The sequence below is a fragment of the Hyperoodon ampullatus genome, assembly GCF_949752795.1.
Source record: "Hyperoodon ampullatus genome assembly, chromosome: 12".
Classification (NCBI taxonomy): Eukaryota; Metazoa; Chordata; class Mammalia; order Artiodactyla; family Ziphiidae; genus Hyperoodon; species Hyperoodon ampullatus.
Window position 1 is genome coordinate 75727246 of NC_136925.1, and position 27619 is coordinate 75754864.

Here is a 27619-nt window from a genome sequence, read left to right on the forward strand (position 1 = left end):
ACATATACTTTCAGACCTCATTTCCATAACTTGAGTTTTTGAGTTTCTTCAAATAAAACAGTCCTAAAATATGTAAAGCTAAAAAAACCAAAAATGTTTAATTACCTTATATTTCTGAAGGTATTCATGAATTGCCTTGTAACCGATGGAGTTTTTAATACTCTCTTCATCCATTTGAATAACATTTTCCATGAGAGAAATCCAAGCCATGACTTCAGAAATGGCATGGCGAGAAGGCAGCTTATCCATTTGGAGCTGCCCATGTCAGAGACAGAAGAAGTCGCAAGTGTTAAAATTCAAACTCGATTTCTGTTAACTTAAAACTCTATTAATTCCTACTAAAGTACCAACAGAGATAACACTTCTTAATGACATTTTTGGATATTAACCTTGTTAGAAGCTTGAAATTAAACATCAGGCAAACATTGAACAATAATAGTCCTCTTATGTTCACTTGACATTGAATACTATAAACATTGCATAAACACTACCTAATTAATCAAAACACCAGCAGGAAGAAAATATTATTCTTATTTTATAGCTAGTTTTATGAGTATAAAAAAACGTAACTACAAAACATTCAACAGATGTATTTTATTAATTATCTTGTAAAATCTCTGTGTATTATGACTCAGGAATGTTACCACCACACTACAAACTATCATTTTCTAGATTTTTGGCGCTCTCATATTTATTCCAAAGGGCATAGCCAATTTCCTCAGTCTTTCACTAAAACATACTTAGAATCCTGAATCTTCCTTAACATATCATACATTTATGCAAATGCTTGTAATGACTGAGAGGAACAAAAGCAATCATTTAAAATATTTATGGACTTCTATGTGGGCAGAAAGATATACAGGTTAATGTGAGATGTTTCCTGCCCTCTAGAAATGTCCAGCTGCTGATTAGAAGGGATAAGACATTTATATGAAACACATCTTTACACCTTGTACACAGTGATGAATGCCCATGAGAGATAAAGATAAAATATCTGGGAGTTCAGGGGAGAGAAGCATAATTTCCAGATAAGAGAGCTACTTACTTCTCTTCCCCTAGTTCTCTTCACTTGTTGAATGTCAGCTCTATTGTAGGTAAGGTTATAGGTTTTTTACATATATTATTATTATTAAATCTTCATAACTACTCACTTTATGAGACAGGTATAGTTACACATATTTTATTTATGAGAAAACAAAGAATTTAAACATGGACAGACAAGAATTCTAAAACACACACACACACATGATAAAGAAGCCCTTGGAAGACAGGGAATTTATAGATAGGGTATTTGTAGAACCGTTCATTATTTTTTTTTTAATTGGAGTATAGTTGATTTACAATGTTGTGTTAGTTTCTGCTGTACAGCAAAGTGACTCAGTTATACATATTCATATATCCACTCTTTTTTAGATTCTTTTCCCATATAGGTCACTACAGAGTACTGAGTAGAGTTTCCTGTGCTATACAGTAGGTCCTTATTAGTTATCTATTTTATATATAATAGTGTTAATATGCAATACAGTGGAAGACATAAAAGACGAGATGTCCAAGACAAAGCTGATTTAAATTTGTGAGCAAAAGCAGATCAATGCACTTTTCCATCTAATACTGCTTACACCAATTATGGCCAATTAAACCGATGATTATTTCTGTACCTGGTGCAGCTTTTCCTGTACAGTTGGAATATTTGTCAGCAGGTCAGTCCACTGGCCATCAATGTGTGACAGCTCAGAACGCAGGGCAGCTGTGTCCACTTTCTTTAGTCTAAGAAGCTGATTTCCAGTGCTCAGAACAGATGATTTCAAGGTAGATTTGGCATCCACCTCTTTGGAAAACTCCTAAAAGAAACAGCAATGTTCAAATCAGGATTGAGTAGCCAGACCCTTCATTTAAGAAAAGAGACTAATTTATTACATAAACAAGTTTTCTTTACATCTTGAAGGGGAGTGGTGACATTAAACACTCTGGAAGAAAACAAAAGCAACGCACCCTTGCCCCAAATGAAAGCCAACATTACTTAAACACTACTTTAAAGAGGCAATGTTGAACCCTACTATTTTGCATAATTATTCAACACACAGAGTGAACACTGACTAATTCTCTATAGCTTGATTTACTAAGTAGATCCATTGACAACTGATGTCCTTTTCACCTGTAAGTCAGGCCTGAAAACGATAAAACTGAATCAAATGCTTTAGATTCTTGAGCTTACCAGAAAAGCGTTCAGATGATCACGGACGATTTCCAGTTCTTGAGGAACTGTCACAGATTGTTGAGTCCAAAATTCTAGCCTGTCTTTTGCAGACTGTAACCAGTGGATGAGATCGGCAGATTCACTTTGATATCTGTAAGGACAGTAATAAGCCTATTAAGTAAACATCCAATTCCGACTTTGTACTAACCCGTGTTAGTCACCAATGCTAATTTTAAAAGGAGACACAGGGCTTCCCTGGTGGCGCAGTGGTTGAGAGTCCACCTGCCAATGCAAGGGACACGGGTTCGTGCCCCGGTCCGGGAAGATCCCATATGCCGCGGAGCGGTTGGGCCCGTGAGCCATGGCCGCTGAGCCTGCGTGTCCGGAGCAATGCCCTGGGTTGACACTGTCAAATTCCCTTCTCTTAATATTCATACCTTAAGCAAGTCAGTCTCTCTGAGTTTCAGCTTTCCCATCTCTAAGTTGCAAATAAAAATACCTTTCTCCTACTCCTTCACATTGAGGCTATTTAGAAAATATTTCATGATTGGGCTTCCCAGGTGGAACAGTGGTTAAGAATCTGCTTGTCAATTCAGGGGACACGGGTTCGAGTCCTAGTCCGGGAAGACCCCATGTGCTGCAGAGCAACTAAGCCTGTGTGCCACAACTACTGAGCCTGTGCTCTAGAGCCCGCGAGCCACAACTACTGAGCCCACATGCCACAATTACTGAAGCCTGTGAGCCCTAGAGCCCATGTTCTGCAACAAGGGAAGCCACCGCAGTGAGAAGCCTGCACACCACAATGAAGAGTAGTCCCCGCTCACCACAATTAGAGAAAGCCCGTGCACAGCAACAAAGACCCAACGCAGCCAAAAATAAATAAACAAAATAAAATAAATAAATATTTTTAAAAAGAAAATTATTACATGATTGTTATTCAAAGTTCTTAGAAATAAAGGTGGCATAAAAATAAGGATTTCACTATGTAAAATCAACCCCCCACCTCTCTTGAATACCTCCCATTGCCCTCAAGAAAACCTTTACCTTCTCAAAACAAACTTTCTCTTCTTTCTCTCCTTCTAAGATTTACTTGACCACCCATGTACAGTTAGTAGGCAGAGGAGACAACAGCTCAAAGGTAAGAGGTATTGCATCATGTCTGCCTCCCCGCCAATTTTTAAGTACATGTTTATACAATTATACAAGAATCCAACTGGAAGCTTTGTGCTTGTCTCTATTTTCCAAACTCTGTGATAAGTTCCTAGAGGGACCACATCTTCGTTAACTCAGGTACCCAATAGCCTTATAAATATCCTGCAGCACTAATGTAAAAATCTGCGAAAGAGTCACTGTATTACCTGGTCCAGTGTTTCAATATTGTTTCCAGTCTGTGAAGTTCCTTAGACACTTTGTTGGTGTCATTTAACCAGTGTTCTCCAAGTTGATTTAGCTGGCTTTCTAGATCTGAGCAGCTAACAGATATCAGAAGTCGTTTCCCATCATCTAGTACCTGATATAATTTGGGCTGGTATTCATTAAGGCTGGATTTCAAATGCTAAAATGATTGAAAATACTGGGTCAGAAGTTGAGATAATGCAAGTTTTCTCCCCTGAAGTTGATAAGTTCTCCATAATGTTCCCATTACCTTTTAGTCAAATTTCAACTATTTGCGCCCAAGTTTCATTAGAAGTTTCGAGACTTTTCATCTATATCTAAGAATGTAACTTTAGGTGCACTTAAAACCGTAAAAGTATAAATATTTCAAGAATAGTGTGACACCAACACAAAGTACAAAATAATGCTTGGTGGAGGCTAAATTTTCAAAAAGAGCTCTCTCAAAAATAAGAAAAAAGAAGTTTTTTTAGGGGCTTCCCTGGTGGCGCAGTGGTTGAGAGTCTGCCTGCCAATACAGGGGACACGGGTTCGTGCCCCGGTCCAGGAAGATCCCACATACCACGGATGCAGCTGGGCCCGTGAGCCATGGCCACTGAGCCTGCACGTCCGGAGCCTGTGCTCCACAGCAGGAGAGGCCACAACAGTGAGAGGCCCGCATAACGCAAAAAAAAAAAAAAAAAAAAAAAAAAAAGGCTTTTTAGTACTCTAGTAAAAAACAACAAACTGTAATTATTTCAGGATAGTGTGACTTCAGCATAACAAGCGGAAAACGCTTGGTGGATCAAAAGGGGCTTTCATTAAAAAAAAAAAAGACCTTTCTATGTTCTATTATGAAACAAATACTTAAAGTACTTAATAAAATATTTGATTGCAAGTTTGTTTAGATCCTGTTAAAACCATGGGAAAGCTTCCAAAGGAAATGTGGCAACTTTTTACACCAAGTTGTCATTTAGACGCTGACCTGGTAGAGTGTTATCCGGTCGATAAGCCTGTCTTCGCTCTCCTCCACCAAACCCACACTCGGGATGCTGGTCTCCACCACCTCCAGCTGCCTGCTAAGCTCCTGCTGGTCCTCATCCAGGTGGGACCATGTCTAGAAACACAGCATCAGTCTGTGAGCTAAACATCCTCATTAAGGGAGAGTAGTCCTCTTCGTGTGCAAATATGCACCTGACAGTCTCTTTAAAGACATGTCGGAGATGCCTGCATTGGGGGTTTGCTTTGGGAAGCGAAAGATAGCTTTGAAGCAAGTCATCAGATGGTGACCTTGAAAAGCACTGTGAACGGGCTTTCACTTCTGCAACTAACTAGCTGTATGACCGGGGCAAGTTACTATGCTTCTCTGACCTCCCTCATTTTCAACATTAAAAAAAAATGGGGATAATAATATCATGTCCATTGTGAGGATTAAATAGAATAATGTATGCAGCACACCTGGAACACGGCAGGCAGCTGATACTCACAGTCTCATCCTTTACCGCAGTGATGATGAACGAATGACTTAAGTGAAAGGGACGGGTGTGTTTACTTTCCAAAGTAAGTGAACTAAATACATTACATTTGTAAATTTAAAAAACCCACACAGACATTTAAGAAATATGAATATATAGTATAGACATTCTACTAAGGAGAAATCCCAGATCACTTATTCTAAAATTATAATTTTTAGGGAATTCCCTGGTGGACCAGTGGTTAGGACTCTGTGCTTCCACTGCAGGGGGCACAGGTTCAATCCCTGGTCGGGGAACTAAGATCCCACAAGCTGCACAGCGCGGCCAAAAAAAATAAAAGAAAATTATGATTTTTATTCTATTTAAAATCAGAACATCTTTTTTTAATCATGTGAAGTCTTTTTCAATAATGTATAGCAAAAGTCAGCAGTTTTTCAGTCTGACTATTGAGACCCCAAATATCATCATGCCCAGTCTGAAACTGGTATTCATCTAGCTGAACTCACAGTAAGGCACCACAGCCTTTACCTAAATGTGGATAGGAAACACCAGGGGCACAGGCAACACATGATGCTGAGTCTGAGACACCTCCGAGATCATAGGAGGCAAATCGCAGGAACGAAGGTGTCTTGCCTGAGGGATCTGCTGTGCAGTAGGGAGTGTGCTGTAGGGGAGGGGCGGCATCAGGGGCTCACCTCGAGAATGTACTCCAACTCCACACCCCTCTTGTGAGCCCCTTTGAGCACAGCTGAAGCCTGCGCCATCAGGTCTGTATGGAACTGAGTTTCCCGTAGGACTGCAAAGCTGATAACCTTCCTGAAGAGTGTTTCAGTCAAGATCATATGAGATTCCAGGCCCTGAAAGTACTCCTGCAATTTTTCAGATAGAAAGAGGTGAGCAACTCATTCATTTACTACCTTACAATAAAAATTGCTTCAAACCTGGAAGCTGATGGAACTTGGCTAATATATGAGTGATACTGGTCCTCCCCTGCTGGCCTCCACTTACCCAGGCACTCACCGCTTCCTGCAGAGACGGGAGTGGGGTGGGTTGGGATGGGGGTCCAGCCTCCTAACTGGCCTCTCCTGGCCCCCCACTCAAAGCACCTACACTGGGCTGTGCTGCAGATACCCTGTCCCCAAAACAGAGCCCTTCAGAAGCGAGCAGCTGCTGAAACACTCATCCGCCCTCTCCACTCCTCATCCTGGTACCATCTGGGTGGACACTTGCTCCTCCACCACAGACACTGGCCTCCTTTGTCCCTGGGACATATGAGCGCCCACTCCCCACCTTCAGCTTCTGCCTGCACTCTACTTCCTGCGATGTCCTCACTTGACACATTCACAATGTTTCTTCCTCCAGGGCTGGGCTTGAGCTCTTCTCTTTTGTACTTAATACTCATGGCCAAGCACAGCTGGACACACACCAACTGGCATTAATATTTTTAAATTTCCCTCAGAACTTACCTACACACAGCAGAATTGCAGGCCTTGCACAACCCTACAAATGTGTTTTAAAATATTACTTTCTATACATAAAAATCCCCAGAAGATGGGGAGAAGGTTATCCCATTTCCTGTTCCCAGCACCACGGATGAAACTAAAGGACTGGGAATCGTTAACATCAGCTAACACTGAGTGTGTACTACGTGCCAGGTGCCCTATAAATGCTTCAGCAACTAACCCGTTGAATCCTCATAACAACCCCATAAGATAGGTAGTTTTATTTCCCACCTTACAGACTCTGCCCTACTCAGTCTAATGCAACATGCCCAAGGTCACACAGAGCTCCCCCTCAGAAAATGGTCTGGTCAGGAGAAGCTAGAACCATTATTTTCAACTGACAATTATTATATCATAGAATCTTAAAGCTGGAAGAGAACTTGGAAGTCATTTAGCCCAACGTTCGCAGAAAGCTGATATTCCTATTATAACCCCGTCTCCCCCTGACAGCCTTGGATGGACTTCTCATGGCCAGGAGGGGGTCTGTTCAATAGCAGCCTACTCCTTTCAGAGTTCTTCATCTACTGAGCTTTATTTCTCTGTTATTTATACTCATTGATCCCAGTTTCCCCTCTGGAATAACTCAGGATGATATTTTATTGTTATGGTCAAAGATTTGAGAAAAACCAGCTGTGAACTTTAAAGCAATGTTTTCAAAGCCAAATGATAAGGCTTTAATAAATCACAAAGTTTTGGACAAAAACCTCTGGGAAAAATAGCAACAAGTACAATTCTCCACGCCACCCCCCTCCCCCCAAATCTACCTTTATAAGCCACCAAACAGCTACGTGATGGTAGAATGTTAATCATCTGTAATCTTAGGGAATTTTTTAAGTTTCCTCATAAGAAATTTCCACTATCTGGGAGGCTGGGTCTCTGAACTGGCAAAACTGTTATTTTTATAATATTACTAATAATGCAATTTGTATGTGTGTGTGCATTAAACAGGCATTCCTCCACTAAGGAGCAGTGTCTACCCTGAACCTGGTTACGGTACACACTGATGGAACACTCTCAGGGTTCCCAAGTTTGGTTATATAGTGAAAGCACTTGCCGTCCCCAGGAAGAAACTCCTGAGGCCCGCGGTAACCAGAGGAGCAGGGGCTTAAGGACCAGAAGAGCCAAGTGATGCATGTAACAGACATAAAGCCAGTCCAGAGCTGAGTGGGCAGCTCTGCATTCCCAGAGCAGAGTGGGGAGTTCTCGGCCAGGACAAGGGAAAGCAGAGAGAACACCTAGGACTAGATGAACATGTGGGCGTGAGGGATGCAAAGGAAAAGGGCAGAGTTAAGAATGAAGCTGGGCTCCTTTGAAGAGAGTCCCTGGGTTTCCTGTCCACTGCAGTTTACGAAGGAGAAAGCCTGGCTGATACTGATCATTAAAATTACTGGTATGGTTGGTATTCTTTGTTCACTTACAAAATTATAGGAATATATACTCTCTAATTTTTCTGTGCTATTGAGTGCCAGTGGGCTTGAATATACATTTGTTGACCATTTTAAAGAGTAACTTATATGAGTAGAAACTCATAAACGATTGATAATGTTAGGTTTTACTAAATATATGTCAGTGAGTGAGAATGTGCTTTCAAAACTACATTTTCTTTCTCTCTGATTTTTTTTTTACCTTGTGTTTGTCAAGTAGTTGTTGGATTTCTTCTTTGGAAGACACGATAATTTTCTGGTCTCCTGCCATCTTCTCGCGTCCTGTCTCCAACAGGTCAGCCAGATCTTGCAGGGCCCTTTCATACTGACCCTTCAGTGCAAGATTCTGGTTCAGACCGCCCCGCCGGGAGCCAATGGTCATCATCAGCTCATCGTACATGTCCTGAGAAACAGACAGATACTCATGCTCAATTCAAACCTACCTCTTCATGAGGTACGTTTAACACCTGTGCTCACAGGAGGTCAATAGTTTCCATGGGGTTAAAATGCTGAAAAATTGTTCTTGTGGCTGAGGGAAATGTCATAGAAAATGTAGTTTTAATTTTTATCATGATCTCAGATTCTCTAATTTTAGAGTAACTGAATAGAGCATCCTCAACATTTGGTCTGCTAAGTAATAATCAGATTTGGGACTATTCCTTAAATAAAGAGCTACAGAAACAGAGGAGTTTAATGTGAGCAGAAAGACTTTAAAACTTAAAAAGGCAATGTTTTTGCCAAATGCGGTGGGGTAAATAAATAACTATTTAAGCTGGAAAGACATTTTAGCGGACGATGATACACCAAATACAAAATTTATTTGAGCCATATGGACCTGATTAATGTATCATATTAAGGTTTAGCAGGCCAAAATGCCTCAATCTGGAAAAGTTCAACTTTAATGCATATTTACAGCTATGACGCTTGACTCTTACACCTGACATTTAAGGACTGTCGGAAAACTGTCTAAGAAGGACAGAGTCAGGGCCATGGGCTCATCACATGATGAAATGTTAGATAATGGAATGAGATAGTTGAAATAAAAATGTTCTTTTTAAAATAAGGGATATTTTATTTTCTCAAAAGTAAGAACTTGTGACCCTGTATTGGACTCATACTATTAATCCCTCAATGGTTCTGTAATACGGCGTGTGTGCAGAGAAAATCTGACACGTGCACATATTTTTTCTCAATATAACTTAACTGTGTTGCCTTTCAGATGCTACACTTTGCTGGTTTACTATCCCAGTATCTTCCTACCAACCTGAGATCAGATTCTTGCCTAAGTGCCAGATTTAGAAAAACACTAATCCAAAGTGTTAATTCTCTACTCCTGAAAGATGCCAGGAAGTCTGTTTGGATTTCAGCTACCTTTAATTTTTTGTTGCTGTTCTGGAATTGAAACAATGTCTCTTTTCCATTCAAACATGTATGAAATAGAAACTACAATTTTGAACTTGAGAAAATACACTTTCTAAAAGTATTAGCTTAAGTGTTTTTTCCTTAAAATTTTTTTGGGTGTAGTACAATACAGGGTAGATAGCCTTTTTTTAACTTTTCTAGGTAGGATTGCCAGTTATTAAATTTTCTACAGTAGAAAATAATATGCCACAACTAAACTATGCTATAATGCTTAGCCATTGGAATAATAATAATGTCAAAAAAATCTTCAAAGCATGAGAATACAAGAAAATACAAGAAAAGAGTTAAAAAATTTGACACAAGGGTCCTCCAACAAATGCACACAGACTGCCCTGCAGTAAATCTCAAAATATGTCTATTTATTTTGTTGTACTAAATATGATAAAAGTTTCAGAAAATGTTCTAAGAGTTACTTCGAAGAAACATTGGGCCTAAATGACATGAATTTTATAGAGAAAGCCTGAAAAAATAGAGAAAATAACTTCTTCTTGACTTCCAGTTAGGATGTACCATTGAAGCTGAATGCCATTGGTAGAAAACTGTACCTGGAGTTTGGAGAGTTCTTGCACCCAAGGCTGCTCAATCTGCAGCTTGTCACCACGCCTTTTCAAGTCAGTGATTCCCGCATCCAATTCCTTTAGCCCATCTTCAGCCTGCTGTATTGCCTATATAAGATTTACGACATTTTATTAAAACTCCCATGAACAATTTGCCATGCAAAGTATGATTATCGTGTCTCCTTATTTGTTCCTCTCTTCTCCACCTAAAACATTTTCCATGCAACATAAAAATGATGGTCCTCTATTAAACAGAAAAGTGAAGAAGGCCCTTTATTATACTACAGATCAGATATTTTAAAGGTAAGGAGGTTGGAAGGGCTTAGCATGGAGGGCTGGGAGAACAATGGCTTCCTTGAACAAATAAGGGAAATGGTGAATAGCACCCTGAAAAAGAAGCATGATTTTAGGACGTCTTTAGAAAAAGGTATTTGCCTAAGATGTTCTAGGGGATCGTGTTCTGGTTTTCTGAAATGCAGTTTTGAGCATCTTTGACGAGAGGTGCAGTGAGGAAAGAGGAAACTACGCTACAGCATGGTCAGAGAGAGCTTACTCCATTGTGAAATGGGAGGGCAAGCAATCAAGTATGAAAGTGACAGCTAGCGCTGGGCCTTGTCTTCCCAGGGTGAGGTCTACAGAAGCAGGACAAGACATCAACCTGGCCTTCAAGGAGCTTCCAGTCTGCTTAGGAAGCCTGAGTAAACAGAAGAAAAGGAAACAAGGCTGAATACAGTTATGTACTAAGCTTGCTGCAGCTCATCCCTGTTAGAGGACTTTGGAGCAGGGAGACACCAGTGAATCCTGGAGCAGTCGAGGAAAGCTTCTGGAAGAAAAGCAACCTCAACTGCCCTTGAAGGATGAAAAGAACATGGACTCCAAATGGCAGATGAAACACATGTGTCTTATTTTCTCTTTCCTGAGTCCCCACTACAACCACTGCCAATATTCTGTTTGCTTGTTTTCTGGTGTGTTTTTCCTTCATAAATCTACAAGGGCAAGGAAACAGGAAAGAGGGGAATACCAACAAAATTTTGCAAGCTGAAAATCAGAAGGATACATGGGAATTGACTTAGGAAATCTGAGAAAGCTGAATCCTAAGCTAGCAGGGTTGCTTTATCACAAAATTAAAGCAACAGGAACCTCTGGAACCCTGGGCAACATGGGGCGGGTGCTAAATAAGGAGGGTTGGTGGAAAGCTGCTTAAAGAGCACTTGGATTCCCAGACCCCCCTCCTCATTCCACACTGGCTCTTCCATTCCTTGGTGAAAGACTGAAAGTTCATTTTCTGGAGAAGGTAAAACAGATGTCTCTGGACTGAGGGGCACCAGGCACAGTTGTGGGCTTGAGTCCTTGACTGAAAACAAGGGGATAAAGTGACAACACCCACTGAATGCTGGATATGGAGCCCCTACATCTCCTAGAGTGCTGAAGCCTTGTTTCTACTCTCCAGACAGAAGGGGGTGGGCGGGAGAATATGAAAAGACCAACAGAAAATACCTAAAAAATTTGACACAAGGGTTCTCCAATAGCCCACACAGATCATCCTTCAATAAATCTCAAAATTGTCAAGCCCCATCCATTCATGAAGTTCCCATTCAGTCTCTCATGCTAAATGTGAATAGACAACAAAGCATTTCCATATATCTGAGAAAAGCCTCTAACATGAAAGACAGAGACCAAAATAAGCAAACAAATTAAAAGCAACCTGGAGGGACATAGACTATACAGGAAAAACCAACAAATAAAAAACTCCCCCAAAGTCCCCCCAAAACCCTTTCAACCCCAAAATCACTAATATACCAGAGAGATTATAAAAGACAATGCATCTATTTTAAAAAGAACAGGATACTACCAAAAATGGATCATTTGGAGAACCAAAAAGAGCTCTGAGAAGATTAAATGCATGAGAGTAGAAATGCAGAAGTCAATAGAAAAGTTTAGAGTTGAAACTGAGGAAGTCTCCAGAAAGCAGAGCAAAAAGACAAAGAGAGAAATGTCCCTTGATAGGAAAGTTAGAGGACTGGACCAGAACATCCAACATCTGCCTAAAAGGAGTTTCAGAAAGGGAGACAGATAAAATAGAGGGATGAAAAATATTTAAATAACTCTTAGAAAATGTTCCAGAATAGAAAGATGAGAGGTGCCAGATCAAAAGAGCCCATTGAGCCCCCAGCCCAGTGGATGAAACAGACTATCCCCAAGCATGTCATTGTGAAATTTCAGAAGACTGAGACCTTTGGGAATTAGAACAATTTTCAATTCCTCAAGCCAACACTGGAAGCTAGAAAACAATGGAGGAAAAGCCTCAAAACTCTATAAAGAACTGACCAAGAATTCTAAAAAGAGCCAAGCTATCAGTATGAGTAGTATGTGAGCATATGACTAGAACATTTTCAGACATGCAAAATATTGAAAAATATATGTAGCATGCATCCTTTCTTAGTAAGGATGTGCACTAAGAAAGCAAGGAAGCAATACAGTAAAGAGAAAGACTTGAAACTCAGGAAGGAGAAGACCCAGCAGAAGGGAGAAGTGAAGGAAATTCTCAGAATGGTAGTAAAGGGAGATTGAAGAAGACAGCTGTGCAACAGGCTTATGGGGCAACAGGTCTGTTCTAGGTCAGAATGACACGACTCAAAAGATGAATATATCCCCATGCTTCTGCTGTTACCTCTTTAACCCAAGGAGGGTAGGGATGGAATTAGCACTTTTTTAGTTGCTTTCCATTTATTCAGTGAAATAATGAGTAATTTATTTTTATCTCTGGAATTTACATTGGTTGTATTGGTCAATAGTCAGTAGAAGTGTTACTTGTGATCGTACATATCCTAAATTTCACATTAGAAATTAAAGGCAAAGCACTCTTATGGCTGCTCAAATTCTGTTTGGTATTGGGTACATTATAAGCCCCCCCAAAATAATAATAATAATAAAAAAGGGTCCTTTCAAGTAGAAGTTATGACACGGAAGAATGATTTTCAATTTGGGAAGAATGAGGGATCTCTGTTAAAAAACCGATGAAATTAGGGTGCAGAAAGATACATGTTCACATATAATTTTGCAAACTGTTTTAGATGGTCAGAGAGGGAGAGAGATCTAGATATCTCGTCCTATAGGGAAGTATTTGAGGTGGTCTGTATTTCAGGTGATTCCCTATGGCCTCTACCCACAAAACCATTAGAGGTCTACTGAAACTAGGGTATGCAATTCTATTAAAGCACACATTTTCATAATTACTTAGTTTATGAAATGGGATGTTCTGTGTAACATCCTTCCCATTTCCTCCCTCCTCCTGAGCTGTCATGTCAAGCACCAGATGCAGGAGTTGTCACTGACACTTATCCTCACCCCCACACATCCCTAGTGACTTTCCACTGCCAGGGGTCTCCAAGGTGAGTATAAGTACCCAAAAGTGTATAAGATGATCGATGAGAATGAAACACTATGTCTTTCCTTTATATACAACCACATGCATTTTTAATTTTCAGTTGTGTGTATGCTTTATAACACAGTGCCTGCTTATAATTTATAAATAAGTAAATACACATATATTTGTGGTGTGTGCTTATTGTTTTAACCAATGAAGTGCGCAAGCAATAAAGTTGACCGCTCATTTGTAGAACAAAGTCCAAATTCTCTGACATTCAACAGGCTCTATAAGTTGCTTCCAATTTTCTCTTTGAACCTTACTTCACCTCAATCACCTTTGTTCATTGTTAAGTTCAGCCAAACAGGATTATTTGCTTTTCTCCCCAAGTGCCCTGAATGGTCTAACGTTTAGGCCTTTGTTCTTGCTGTCCTCTTTACTAGAACACCTTTCTTCCCAGTCTCTGTGTGTCCAAACTTCTAAGTCCAGCTCGAATTTCCCTTTACAAAATTTTCCCCTAATCCCACCACTGCTGAAGGTAATCTCCCAGCTTCTAAACATCCATAGTGCTGTATGTGTAATGCTACCAGGACGGTCTGACTCCCTGTCAAGTGTCATTGAGGTTCATGTCTAATCTCATTGTTAGGTGGCAAACACCTTCAGGTCAGCATCTGTCACTAACACCTTTTCCTCTCTCACATTTCCTGGCTACACACAGAAGTAAGTGACAGAGTCAATGTAATCTGATGTAAACCTGGTACTTAAAAACAAAATAGATGACAAACAAAAATGCTACAGTAAGCCATTAATATTCTAAAGGATATTTGGAATTTCTTAGTGAATCAGATCTACTCATTGCACTTGCTCTTATGGAAAAAGGCAGCTGTAAATACCTCTATTTGCTCTGCCACAGGCTGTTCAAATACATTTGCCAGTTTCTGCAGAATGATGTACTTGTGGTCAGCCAGCGATGTAAACAGCACCTTCAGATCATTCTAAGGAGGAAAGTAACAGGAAGGCTTAACATGTGTAACAGGAAATTCAAAATAGTTGTAAATATAACACACATTCTTAGAAATAATATACTGGGGTAGGAATTTAATAGTTTCCAGAAGAAACAATATTATCTTATGGGAAAATAAAAGGAACTGGTAACAATTTATACAAGTGCTAAAAAATTTACACAAGTGCTAAAATTTGTTATACAAAGCATTTCCAACACAACAGAGATGGAGACGAAGTACACAAATAAAAAGCAATATTGGTCACCCGAATGTTCTTGTTATTTCTGTAATAAATGAGCACATTTAAACATTGCAGCAGAAATATTACACTAAGGACTTCTAGCTAGTAAAACCACCTGTGGGTGGTGTTGCGTTTGGGGGAAAAGTATTATTCTTAAGAATAATTATGATCCTTTTTTTCCTCTCTCCTCTCCTTCCCTCTCTCCCTCACTTCCTTCTTTCTCTTATTTTCAAAGAATTTGCACAAGCTTATAAAAAGCCATCCAGAAGTTTAGAAGATCAACATTATTCACAATGACCAAAGACATATGAAAAGACAACACAAAAAGATCTTAGCTAAGCCTATTCATAAACATTACTCATTTAAACGTCCAAATATACTTATATTGAGTTAACTTTGTACAGAAAGGAGATAACTATCAGAATTTTGATATTCAATTCTAAAAGGAATAATGAACTAGAACAGAACTTGAATTATAACATTTTTAATTTTTCTCCTGAAATATCAACACGTAAGCTCTATTTCTTATTAGTTAGAAACTTCTATGATGGGCTGGTTGCTCATCATAGGCTGAAGTCTGACTTATCACATTCTCTTCAGCGGACGCTGATCGCATGTGTGTATGGTACCAAGATGCAAAAGTTCTGACTGTCTCATAGGTAGAAGGATAATCACACCAAAGAAGAAAAAAAGTCTTTAAGGATATATGGCAGCATTATAACACAAAATACAAGGCTAAAGCAAAAATGTAGGTGTATTATGCAGTTTAAAAAGAAAAGAAGAAATAGAACTGAACATGAGATTTAGAGAAAAGCATACGATCATAAGAGGCAATAACTGTCGCTAACCAAAACCCAAACCAATCTGCAAGCCTAGCTGCAGACTACGTGAGAAATTATAAGAACAGCACTGGAAAAACGATGCCAGAAACAAGGGTTCTGCTTATGAGTTATGATAATGCTTGTGTCATTCAGCTGTGTTCAGTGTAAGGCCACGTGGGCCATTAGAACCATGATACATTTATCTGTTTATATGCATAAGAAAAGATGTTCCCATTCGTTTGAACAGATTCAAAAGAAATAAAGTCCTTATTACCTACATGTATTTAGAAAAACATTAGTTCCGTTCATCTAAACGAGTAGATAAGTATAAATAACATGGGTTAGAAATGAAGAGGGTATATGTATTTCCTGTATATCATCTTTACATTTTTAATAGCACATTTTCTATATTAATCATATTCTACTCCAGGTAATAGAGAACAGAGTTCACATTTCTAGAAGCTGCACTAATTACTAGAAGAGACTAGCCAAGAAGAAAGTAAAGAAGAGAATATGACTGATTTAAAAATTACTAAATAAAAGACTTTAAGACATGCTTATAACCATATGGATGTTGATATTTTCTTAAGAATGAAAATCCAAAGGCTTTAACCATTTCTTAATACCACACTTGTGATACAGCAGGGTATTTAAGGTATCTATATACTACACACATAACAGACATTACAATTTTTTTCTTACAGTTACTGGAATTACTTGTAGGGCATAAAGAGGTGGGCTTCTAGCTGTTTGAGAAACAGAAAGTTTCAAGTTTTAAAATCATTTGTGTTGCCTTGCTCATTCAATAAGAAATTCTTTCATTTTTTACTTTTTAAATAAAATATTCAACTATAAAAATGTCTAGGAAATTTGTTTGGGTTTAAGTCTATGAATAAAAGTTTTAAAAATACAGAATAGGTGATAATTAACTTGCGATTCAGTGTAGATAACATACTTCTACATAACATCTACCCATTTTCCAGATTGTCTGTTGGGTATAGGATAACGTTAGCATCTGGCAAAAGCTAATACTCAAAAGTTAACTGGGGGTTTCCCAGGTGGCGCAATGGTTGAGAGTCTGCCTGCCGATGCAGGGGACACGGGTTCGTGCCCCGGTCCGGGAAGATCCCACATGCCGCGGAGCGGCTAGGCCCGTAAGCCATGGCCACTGAGCCTGCGCGTCCGGAGCCTGTGCTCCGCAACGGGAGAGGCCACAACAGTGAGAGGCCTGCATACCACACACACACACACAAAAGTTAACTGGAAAATGAAGGCTACCATTCCAATAAGCACTGAGCACTGAGAGTATACCAGATGCTCAGTGCAAAGTAAAATAAAATGGTTTGTAGCTTGACTTTTAATTATATTAACATTGGAACTCCTTCTCAATTAAATTGGAGCACAGACATTTTGAAATGTCAGTTTTTGTTTGTGAGCTGGCCACCAGCAAGTAGAAACTTGTTGGCAGAAGAAAAATAGAGAACATGATTGAAAGAGAATTTCAAGATTACTTGTTCTTCTCTTGATCCTCTACCCAAAATAAGTTCCAGAGTATTCATGCTTAGTTCAGTTTTTACTGTGACTGGCTATGATTACCGATAACAATTTAAAAGTACCAAAGACACTAGCACAGAGAACGCAATTTGAAAAAGGGAAACACGCCTCCTAGTGACACACCCATTTGCACTTCTAACCCACCTCATTCATGGCCAATTGACTGGAATGCTATTAAAACTCAGTGTGTTATTTTATGCCAGAGGAATTTTAGAGTAATGAAACAAGTTTCCATAAGTTGCACAACAGTTTAGCTGATTTTAGACATACTATGTACAGATGTACATGCAATCAGGTCTTGCATTCAAGACAAAATACCCAAATAATCAACCCCAGGTTTTCTAACTGAAAGGGAAATGCTCTTTCCTCTCTGTGTACTACACAGCATAACAGATACAAATGCAAATATCCAATGCAGGTCATTTTTCTAAGCCACAGACTTGCGACTATTCACCTGAGTATTTTAATTCTACCCGATATCCTTGCCTAGCCAGTGGTACTGCTAGCGACCCAGTCTTGCCCCTTGGTCCGTGGCACTGCTCCCACCTGTCTTTTCTGTCAGCCAATGCCCCCCAGATGCTCACGTCAGAGTCCCTGGAGTTCCTCAGCAGTGCCCCTTTCTCTTGTTGCCCAGATCCAAACAGATGCTCCCCTATTGATTCTGCCTTCCAAATATATCTTGAATAGGTCTACTTTTCTCCAACTCCCCCGCCATCATCCTAACAATATAAAATATACAAACATTCTTTGGGTCAAATCCTGGCTCTAGTTCTTGATGGTTAAATAACCTTGGAAAAATAATTTAACTTTTCCATTGGTTTTAGATCCTATATCTAGTACCATAAGTACTACTATTAATTGCAGCAACAGTAACAAAATTTGCTGAGTGCTTACTACGTTTCAGACACTGTTTAAAGTATTTTACACATTTTAACTCATTTTATCCTCACAAAGCCTTAAAAGGTAGTTACTGTGGGCATGATTTAATAGTTGAGGATACTTAGGTCAGAGAAGCAGCTAAGGTTATGCAGCAGTAGGTGATAAAAGTCATAATATTATTATGTCAATAATACATGTGAAGATTTCTTGTGAATAGAGCAATGATACACAAATGTTTGTGATAATTTTAGTTTATAGTTTTAAGAATGTAAACTACTGGAAGGCAATGATAATTTGTCCCTCTAGATGAATATCTAGAAAATTCCACATTTCCTGGCTAGTGGTATGTTTATTTGACACTTTACAGTATTTTTTTGGAAATCAAAATTTTACATCAACCCCTTGGCCCTAATTACATGTATTACACGAATCTATTTTATAAATCTTCTGTGTTCACTACAAATAAAATTCAATTAGAATGTAAGTATTCGCAAAGGATGCTATTTATTACTTCCTGCATGTTTCTTTGGTCTTATGTTTTAAACTCCAGTTTTATCAACTGGAAATTATCATTATAATATGCCATATATATGAGCTTCACTGGTTGAATTTAAAGTTCTATTCAGCCCTAAGTTTGGTTGGCTGATTTTCTCAACCTTCCACTTCTAGGAGCATAAAACTTTGTTTTCTATTCCTTGAGTTCAACCCCCTTGTTTTTCTGTAATGTTCTTGCTCTTTGTACCTTTGAAAAAAAAGGTAGGTCTATATCATACCTGGATAAGATCCTGTTTATTGTTGAAGGTAGCTGGAAGATGGTGAAACATCTCTTGATAATGTCTTACCTGGAAATTTAGTATTTGCTGAAGTCTTTCCTTCATCTGATGACATCGCTGATTTACTACTGAGTCTAGCAAAGATAACCTTCCCACAAGACAACCCAAAGTGTCTTCAATAACATCTCGGTTATCACCATTCTCTGGAAAGGCTTGGGAAAACAAGTTCTTGTTCTTATCCATTTCTTCAGACATTTCCTTAATATCTTTGGCAAGAGTCTGGGGTTGATAAGAAAGTGCATTTCAATGTTTAGATCTATGAATTTATATACAAATCGAGTCATTTCCTCATAGGAAGTCCACTATGTCTCTCATACTGCTCAGTGATAATTACATCTAAGGCAAGTTGGACCACTTCATACACTTCTATAAATATTAGGCAAGTTACTGTTATTTTCTCAGAAACTTTACATCATTTTCTAATATTAATATATAATATTTGGTGAAAAGATGAGTTTTCTAAAGTGCCATTTAGAAATTCATAATTATTATTTTTAGTCTGTGTTTCATATGTGGAAGCTTTGCAATATACAACAGGGTTCCTACAGAGAACTCAGTTTTTTCCACCTCCTACATACACAAGACAAAGAATAAAAATACAAAACATAAATATCTTTGACAGCTTTTAATATTTAGGCAATTCTTTTCTGCATTATGCTGCTTGGAAATACACCTCATTTGTCCCTTATTAGAACTGTTTTTTTTTTTTTTTTTTTTTTTTTTTTATTTTTTGCTTTATCACAAATTTATGCTTGACCTTCTTTATACGTAATGTTAATTATCCAATGTCAGCATTTCAAGTGCCGTGTAATGTCATACACTCACAGACACGGGCTGCCAACCTTACCTCTTGGTTAAAGAGGCAAGTTTCTGCCTCTGCTGGTAAAAGTGCTGTGGCAGCAAATAAACGTTCCTCCACATCATCCAGCCAAGTAGAGGTAGCCGAGACCCTATTGTATAACTTCTGTTCCAAGTCAGCGTTCTGCCTCTTTGTCCCTCCACTCTGAGAAAAAAAGTAAGGAACAAAGGATTAATTACAGTGTTTTGAGGAATCAAAGAAAAATACCAGGATGAGATGCTGGGGTCCAGTGGCTCTGCCTTTCCGGGCTAATCACTAGCGCTGGGTCTCAACAGTTCACGCCCAGGGGTGGAGCAACCCCCTGGGATCCCAGATCCACAAGCAGACCAAGTGCACCGCCCTACCTGGGCTGAAACCTCCTCGAAGGCCTGGTTCAATCCATCCAGCAAAGACGTCACTGCGGATTTATCCTGGGCCTGTCCGTCCCCTTTGTACAGTGGCATGCCAGACAGGAGCCGATTTGGCCTGCTGTAAAGCTGCAGGCAGACAGGAGCGCTTATTTAGGACCAGTTGTACTCTATCCAGGTGTTCTCATTTAGAAATGAACACTGAAGCAAATGCTGGAAAAACTGTGTTTATGGAAACCTCTGCTGGAGAAAAACAACCTTACAACACACCATCCATGTCCACTAAACATGATAACCAGATTCAGCAATGGCAATGTTTCCCTGATGGACCAAGAAAAAAAGAAAGAGAGAGAAGAAAAGAGTAGAAAAAAATGCCTGAATTCTCATCACAGACTTCCTCTCAACTTAATCTTGGTTTTAGCACAACCCATGATGAAATAATTCAGCCGAAATACCAGAACTAGACTGATCCCTTTGCTTTCATGATTCCTTTACTTCCCCCCTAAACTCTTTTAGGCAAACACAATGTCTCCCCAGTAAGGACCATGATATGGCCTAGCACTCAAACATTTTAATGATGTTTCTGATCAAACTCAGTGTCCTGTAATTTTTTTGTGTGTGTGTGGTACGCAGGCCTCTCACTGTTGTGGCCTCTTGCGTTGTGGAGCACAGGCTCTGGAGGCGCAGGCTCAGCAGCCATGGTTCACGGGCCTAGCCACTTCACGGCATGTGGGATCTTCCCGGACCGGAGCACGAACCCATATCCCCTGAGTCGGCAGGCAGACTCTCAACGACTGCACCATCAGGGAAGCCCCTGTAATTTTTTAGAACACCTCATCTGGTCCTTACTTTTCAGGCTGATTAACTCATTATCCTCTAAACATGCCAGGCTCATTCCCCACTGTGGCTGGACTGTTCACCACCCAGCATCTCTTTATAATCCACTGCCTTATATTCCACACCTCTTCTAGCCACTTTCCATTTTTTTTTTTTTACTTTTGTTTCCTTTTTAATTCCTGCTAATGAAGCCTCCCCAGCTGCTTAATTTTTCAGAAATGTCTCAAGTATTTCCTTAGTTGGGTTACAGGTTCCTAGGAGCAGAAGCCATATCTCATCCTGAGGCCAGGTGTTCTGCAGAGATGCTAAATACAGTGGAAGTGAACAAAGAAACATTGCTCCGAAAGACGGATGCCTTTTGACCTAATGAACTTGAGGCAAAAGTGCCCGTTTTTACACTTGAGATTAGTTAAGTATAACATCCAGTGTACAAAATTGTCAGTAAGGTAACATGAAAAAGGAGGGACTTCGGAGTTAAACGGACCTGCATCCCCATCCCAGTTCGGCCTCGTCTTAGTCACAAGACCCTGAGGAATTATCTAATCTCTCCAAGCCTTAGCTGGCTGATCTACGAAGAGAGGTAATGTCAACCTCAGCACAGCACTGTTATGTTAACACCTAGAACACAAAATATGTTCCTAATAGATCATTCCCCTTCTTTTTGGAAACTCATAGCCGGACTACTTCTTCCTGTACTTTTCTCTCACCTCTTCACACCAAAGAGAAGAAAGTGCTGACAGGGCCCTGAGAGAAAAAGCAGCTCTCCAAGATGAGAGTAGGTATGGAGGAGACGTCCAGGTCAACAATGCTGGATGGGTGACTCATGTAAGTGTTTAAGTTGAATGGACAAGAGGCAGAATCAAGGGTCGGGCATTTCACGAATGAAGAATAGTAAGTAGGGCTTCCCTGGTGGCGCAGTGGTTGAGAGTCCACCCGCCGATGCAGGGGACACGGGTTCGTGCCCCGATCTGGGAAGATTCCACATGCCACGGAGCGGCTGGGCCCGTGAGCCATGGCCACTGAGCCTGTGCGTTCAGAGCCTGTGCTCTGCAATGGGAGAGGCCACAGCAGTGAGAGGCCCCCATACCACAAAAAAAGAAAAAAAAAAAAAAGAATAGTAAGTAAGCATGGAATGTGACTAGAAATATACCAGATTTATCTGACTTAGGATAGTCAGAAAAGGCTGCAGTCCACCATTTAGGACTGTAAATATCACTTATAGACAAAGGAATTGGGAAGTCCTATAACATGAAGAGTGCTGTCCTGAAGTCCAGGAGATCTACATCAGAAATCAAGAACTCAAGCCATGAGTCTGAGGAATGTTTGATCAGGGGTGTGAAGAAGGATTCATTCAAACACAGGTAGGAGGTCCATGCAAAAGGTATAAGGGCCCTGTGTGCCAGGGTGGAGTATGATTTCGAGACAACTGCCTCTGGAAAGGGAGGGCTTTCTATTCTCCAGGGCCAGAGCTGGTGATGTTCCTGTGGACACTGGCAAAGAAGGCCCTGGCTAGGGAGTGAGAAGGTGTGAATGCCCCAAGATGCTGCAAAAGGAGACAGAGATGAATGGCTCTGCACGACTTACACATGGCTCTCAGCAGATGGGGGACCTTTAGACACCCCCCTTTCAGGTGATGCTGGCAAGGTGTACCTGCCCTACAGTGCCCACTTTGTCAGCTCCTGCCTTTCCCTCCTCAGATGCTCTGTAATTATTGATACCCTTTCTCTTCCGGGGTCAGCCTCTCCCAGCTCCCAAGCTAGTCCGGAGCACAGCAGTGAAAACAGCAGCTTCCCCAGATCCACAGTGAAGGTCTTAGAACTTGCTCTGATGATACCACCGTGGTGGGACGGCCAGAGCAGGGCTGACCCAGGACCTGGGATAGGCTTCTATCTCCAGCATCCTGCCGGGCCACAGCTGTGGTGAGCATCACAGGCTTCCCTGACTAGCTCTTAAGGGGTGAATCTCTCTGACTCTCTGTTGTTCTCAGGCTTCTGCTTAGGGTGAACTCATAGCTATTATCTATCTGGAACCTTCGGTTGCTATATTTAATTCCAGTGGATTTGGCTTGCTTGTTGGAACCAAGTCCAACATCACGAGTACCCACCCATCTTGGGAACCAGCCTACAGATGGGCCAGTGACCACTGTAACTGACCCCTGAATCCCCCTCCCTTTAGCTCCACTGAGGTCCCAGTGTGTTTCCCAGTAAGATCTTCTGAAATGATTAAATACCGGAAGTAGCAATAGAAAATAAGATAACTTGATAACTTACTGACAAATTTGTAGCTTTTTTTTTTTTTTTTTTTTTGGCCTGGATGTGTATATCCTTAATTTTCATCCTTAATTTTCAAAGTTGTGGGAAAAAAGGGGGGGCCCATTTGAAATTTAATGGTTTATGCTAATGAGTCATCAGATATTAATCTTCTCTGAGGAAAACAGTATCTAGAAGTCAAATAAATTTCCACATATAAATATATCATTATAAAGGGATATGTGAAACAGGCTTGTTAAGAAGAGTGTAGGATGAGTAATTTTTTATGTCTTATTTTGGAATTGATAATGAAATATAGGTTGCTGCACAGTTATATTCATTCCCATAGCATCAGCTGTACATCTGCTATATTAGTTAATATGTAAAAGCAAAATGTTCGATACCACTTGCTCTTGTTCCTGTTGCAGAACGTTCTGAAGCAGTTTCTGCTTGGTACTAAATTCTTGTTGTAGGCTTTCCCATTTCATTCTCATCTGGTCTTCAGCAGGTGATTTCTGCCCTTCCATCCCCAACTCCTGGGATAACACATCAGGTTTTTCGCTATTAGAAGAATAAATAATCTAAGTTTACAATGTGTGTAAAAAGGCAATAAGTTCTAGGTAATTTATTATGTGTACTAGATCTGGTTTCTAAAATTGGAACCAGATTATTTCAGTCATTAGCTTATACTTTAAAGATATAAATTAAAATAGAAAACTTGAGACTAATAGTAAAGCAAGTATATTCTTACTCATATAATTGAACCATGAGCACAATAATTAAAAAATACACTGAAAATATCTCAGCATTAAAGATAAAAATAATCGTAACTTTTAGAACCAGAAAGTAGACGATAAGACTTGTATCCTTTGACAAATAGCCCACAAACTAATTTAAAAGCCCTAAAAATGCTGCCTAGTCTATTGAGAATTTTCACCCTGAGTCCAAGGAAAATACTACAGAACAGGTTTCAGGACATGCAATAGGAGTACAGAATGCGTAAGGGTCATCCTTAAAGAGAGGCATAAGGTAGCATCTGAGACTATGGCTCTGGGGGTGAGACAGATCTGGCTTCCCTGTTCCAGCACGTTAGATTTGTGACTTTGAGTAAGTCACTTCACTTCTCAGAGCCTCAATTTCCTCATCTTTATTTTTTAAATTTTTTATCCTTTTGGCTGTGCTGTGTGGCATGTGGGATCTTAGTTCACCGACCAGGGATCGAACCCCCGCCCCCTGCATTGGAAGCGTGGAGTCTTAACCACTGGACCGCCAGGGAAGTCCAATCTTCTCATCTTTAAAATGAAGACAGTACCTATCTTGCCGAAGTATGAGAACTAAATTTAGAGAAGATGTGCATAATGCCTATGACCCTATCTGGTCAAAAACAGCCACTCAATCATTGGGGCCTAATGATAATGGTAATGGCAATGATAAGAGTCTGGAGGACCCAAGTTCCAATAGGTCCTAGTTTGTCAGGGGTTTTGAAGTCCTAACTAGAACCATGTCGGCCGAAAGACATACTAGATAGCCATTACTATTATTTTGATGGAAACTTTTGCACAAGTGAAGAAAAAAAATAGCCAGTTCATTGGCAGAATAATACTATATACTACCCCAAAGCCAATTATTTTCAGAATAAGTATTGAATAGAATAGTTTCTTTAGGTAGGTCTGTTGAAGTAAACCTTAAAAAATTATCTATAAGGCTATGATGCCGGACTTCTACTTCTAGGATATAAGAGAATCTTTCTCACCTGCACACTTAAAGACATGTAAGAGGTTAAGTTCAACAATGCTAGTAATAGCAAAAAACCAAAAATTAAAAAAAATGGCAACAATATAAAGGCCCATCAATAAGAAAATGGGTAAGTTGTTATTGTTACAAGTTAAAATACTGTTAAGCAGTTAAAATGAAAAAACTAGATCTATATGTATCAACTTGGATTGATCTAAAAAGGTAATGCTGAGTGAAAAAATATCAAAATAAAATTGATACCTCTAATTCTGTTTGTTATATTAGTCTCTGGATTTTTCTGCCTTTTTTTCCCCCCCTTTGGCCTCATCCCACGGCTTGTGGGATCTTAGTTCCCCGACCAGGGATCAAACCTGGGCCCTCGGCAGTAAGAGTACAGAATCCTAACCACTGGACTGCCAAGGAATTCCCTAAGAATTTTTCTGCTTTTTAAAAAGCACTTTAAATAAAAAACAAGTTTTAAAATTCTTCTGAAATTAAATTTCTTTATTGTGCTGTTTTTTGGGGTGGTGGACTGCAGTGCATCACTTTTAATTCATTTATATTTGCATAACAATTTAGTATAAAACCTGGGGATATTTGGGAATTCCCTGGCGGTCCAGTGGTTAGGACTCTGCTTTCAGTGCAAAGGGCTTGGGTGCAATCCCTGGTCAGGGAACTAAGATCCCGTAAGCCGTGTGGCCAAAAAAGGAAAAAAAAAAAAAAAAAAACCTCCTGGGGATATTTAATATGTATATATTCTTATGTTTAAGCATTGACACATATATAATGCCACCAGCAAATTAGTCTTAAATAAGAACACAACTTTTCGTTTCCCATAGAAAATATTCTTCTTTTCCTTTGATGTTTATATCAATTAATTTCCAGTTGAGTTTCCTTAGTGATCTTGGAAGGACTCCTCCATCAATTCTCCCGTATGGCACATAGTACTTATTCTTTATTTATTAAATTTATAGCCATGAAGCAAACCATGCCCATCCCACAGGGATTTTCTGACATAAACCAATTCACACTTGATAGTCTGAGAAAATCAGCTAATATGTTGAAGGCTGAATATATAAAGTTTTTCCCTAGCAATGTTATTCTGTTCTTTTAAAAATATATACATATATTTTTCTTTTGACTTCTGGATAGTGTTTAATTTATGGTTGTTTGTTTGCTTGGTGTATTTACCTAAAGGCTTGAAAGGCATGGCTGCTCTGTCATCAACTAGATTTAAAGGAGATTTTTCTAAAGATTTTGTATAAAAATTAAAGAATTTATAAGTATTTGGAGTAAATGTTCTACAGAAAGTGAGTACTGCCCTGCAAATTTCTCTTTAAAATATTTTTATATTTGAACGAGCAATTTATAGCTGTTTGTCTTTCATTTGGCTCCTTTCCAAAGCTAAAGGCCAAGGAAAGAAAAGAAAATCATGGCAAGAAAGTTGCAGAATATTCCTACCGCTGCTTTTCGTGACTCTACATACAATGAGGAGGCAATGTGTGGATGGGTTCTTTGTAAAAACAGAGTTTGTCAAAAATATTCAGAAAACTATGAGGGATGAATAAACATCTTAGAAGAACTGGAAACAGAAAAGAAAATTCAAGGTGAAGGCAAGTCTCAGAGTCGAAAGAGCGTTCCTCGTTTTAGATTTATATAGACACACGTTTATGGCCTTATCAGCATTTTTAAGCCTGAGGACAACAGAGACTTTTAAAACCCCATTATATTTTAACACAATTTGTACCGTATTAGGGTTATTTTAATGGAATTCCTGACCGTAGATGTTATTCATTCCTATTGTATGTATTCATTCCTATTCTTTTAAATTGATATTTATTAGTTTTTACTGCTTTTTGTTTTGTTTTTCTTTCCTTGAATATCTTCCTATTTCTTATATGTATATACATATACAGTCAACACGCGTGTCACATGTCAGCAACTTTATGTCAAACTGAATAAACTTTAAAAAAAAAGGAAAGAAAAATATCCAAATCTACCCTCGCCAAAGTTACTTTTGATCATCCACATCTACTCTATTTCTTACTCATACATGTACTATACATTCAATTTTATATCACATTTTTTACTTAGGACCACATATACATTTTCTGATATTGTTACATAATTTTTTGTTAAGATTATATAGGCATAAAATTTTTCTCAGGCCTTTTTTTTTTTTTTTTACTAATAGGCATTTCTGTCTTTTTAATTATTTGGTATTATAAATAATATTTCAAAAGTCATCTTTATACCATGTATTTCCTCCAAACAAATGTTCAGAAATGAAAACATTGGAGGCCATGGAGTTAAAGCTCTTTGACACATGATGGTGTCATGTGTCAAAGGATGCTGCTAAATTTCAACCGTTAGCATTGCATGAACACAGAGGTTTCACTGAAAGTTTTTTTTTTAATGTTTTAGATTTTAAAGATACTTCTCCTATATATCCTTTCAGTTGACATTCACAATGTTCACAGCACAGCCCTTCTGTGATGATGGTAGTCAATTGTTACTCTGATTCTATTGATAAGCAAACAAAGTCTCAGAGTTGAGTTACTTTTCCATGGTGACAAATACAGAACTGGAATAAAACCCAGACCTGCCTCAAGATACAGGGACACTTCCACTCTTCTTCAGTTTATTTTCCTTCCTACCTTTTAAACCAGAATCTTCAACCTGAAAATTCTCCACTTTCCTTAATTTTTCTTCAACACTTTACTTTCCTGTGTAAAAAACTTTCAGTCTCTACTCCAAACCAGGACTCAAAGCTCAATGACTTTATATACAGAAACTGTAGAAACAGATCATCAAGAAAACTCAAGATACTTAGAAGGCACATACATTTACTTTTCAGAATGATATTAGGGGAAGATTAGCTCTGGTAGGGAAAATGTTTTGCAGTTAGATATAATTATTCAGTTAGAAACATCATGAATCTAATTT

At 39.1% G+C, this 27619-nt stretch overlaps 1 protein-coding gene across 4 annotated transcripts in view; it reads right to left on the bottom strand.

The window, feature by feature from the left end:
* SYNE1 (spectrin repeat containing nuclear envelope protein 1) overlaps positions 1-27619 on the bottom strand; it is a gene marked incomplete at both ends in the record, with an annotated part of 450185 nt that overhangs the window by 112362 nt on the left and 310204 nt on the right. For all 4 annotated transcript variants that reach the window (XM_079716491.1, XM_079716490.1, XM_079716492.1 and 1 more), the window contains 13 exons: positions 106-255; positions 1659-1841; positions 2216-2348; positions 3556-3752; positions 4554-4685; positions 5739-5912; positions 8172-8372; positions 9937-10056; positions 14209-14310; positions 18657-18866; positions 19495-19650; positions 19851-19982; positions 23344-23500. In XM_079716491.1, the coding sequence (XP_079572617.1) occupies positions 106-255; positions 1659-1841; positions 2216-2348; positions 3556-3752; positions 4554-4685; positions 5739-5912; positions 8172-8372; positions 9937-10056; positions 14209-14310; positions 18657-18866; positions 19495-19650; positions 19851-19982; positions 23344-23500 (2047 nt within the window). The remainder of the gene's footprint in view (positions 1-105; positions 256-1658; positions 1842-2215; positions 2349-3555; positions 3753-4553; positions 4686-5738; positions 5913-8171; positions 8373-9936; positions 10057-14208; positions 14311-18656; positions 18867-19494; positions 19651-19850; positions 19983-23343; positions 23501-27619) is intronic.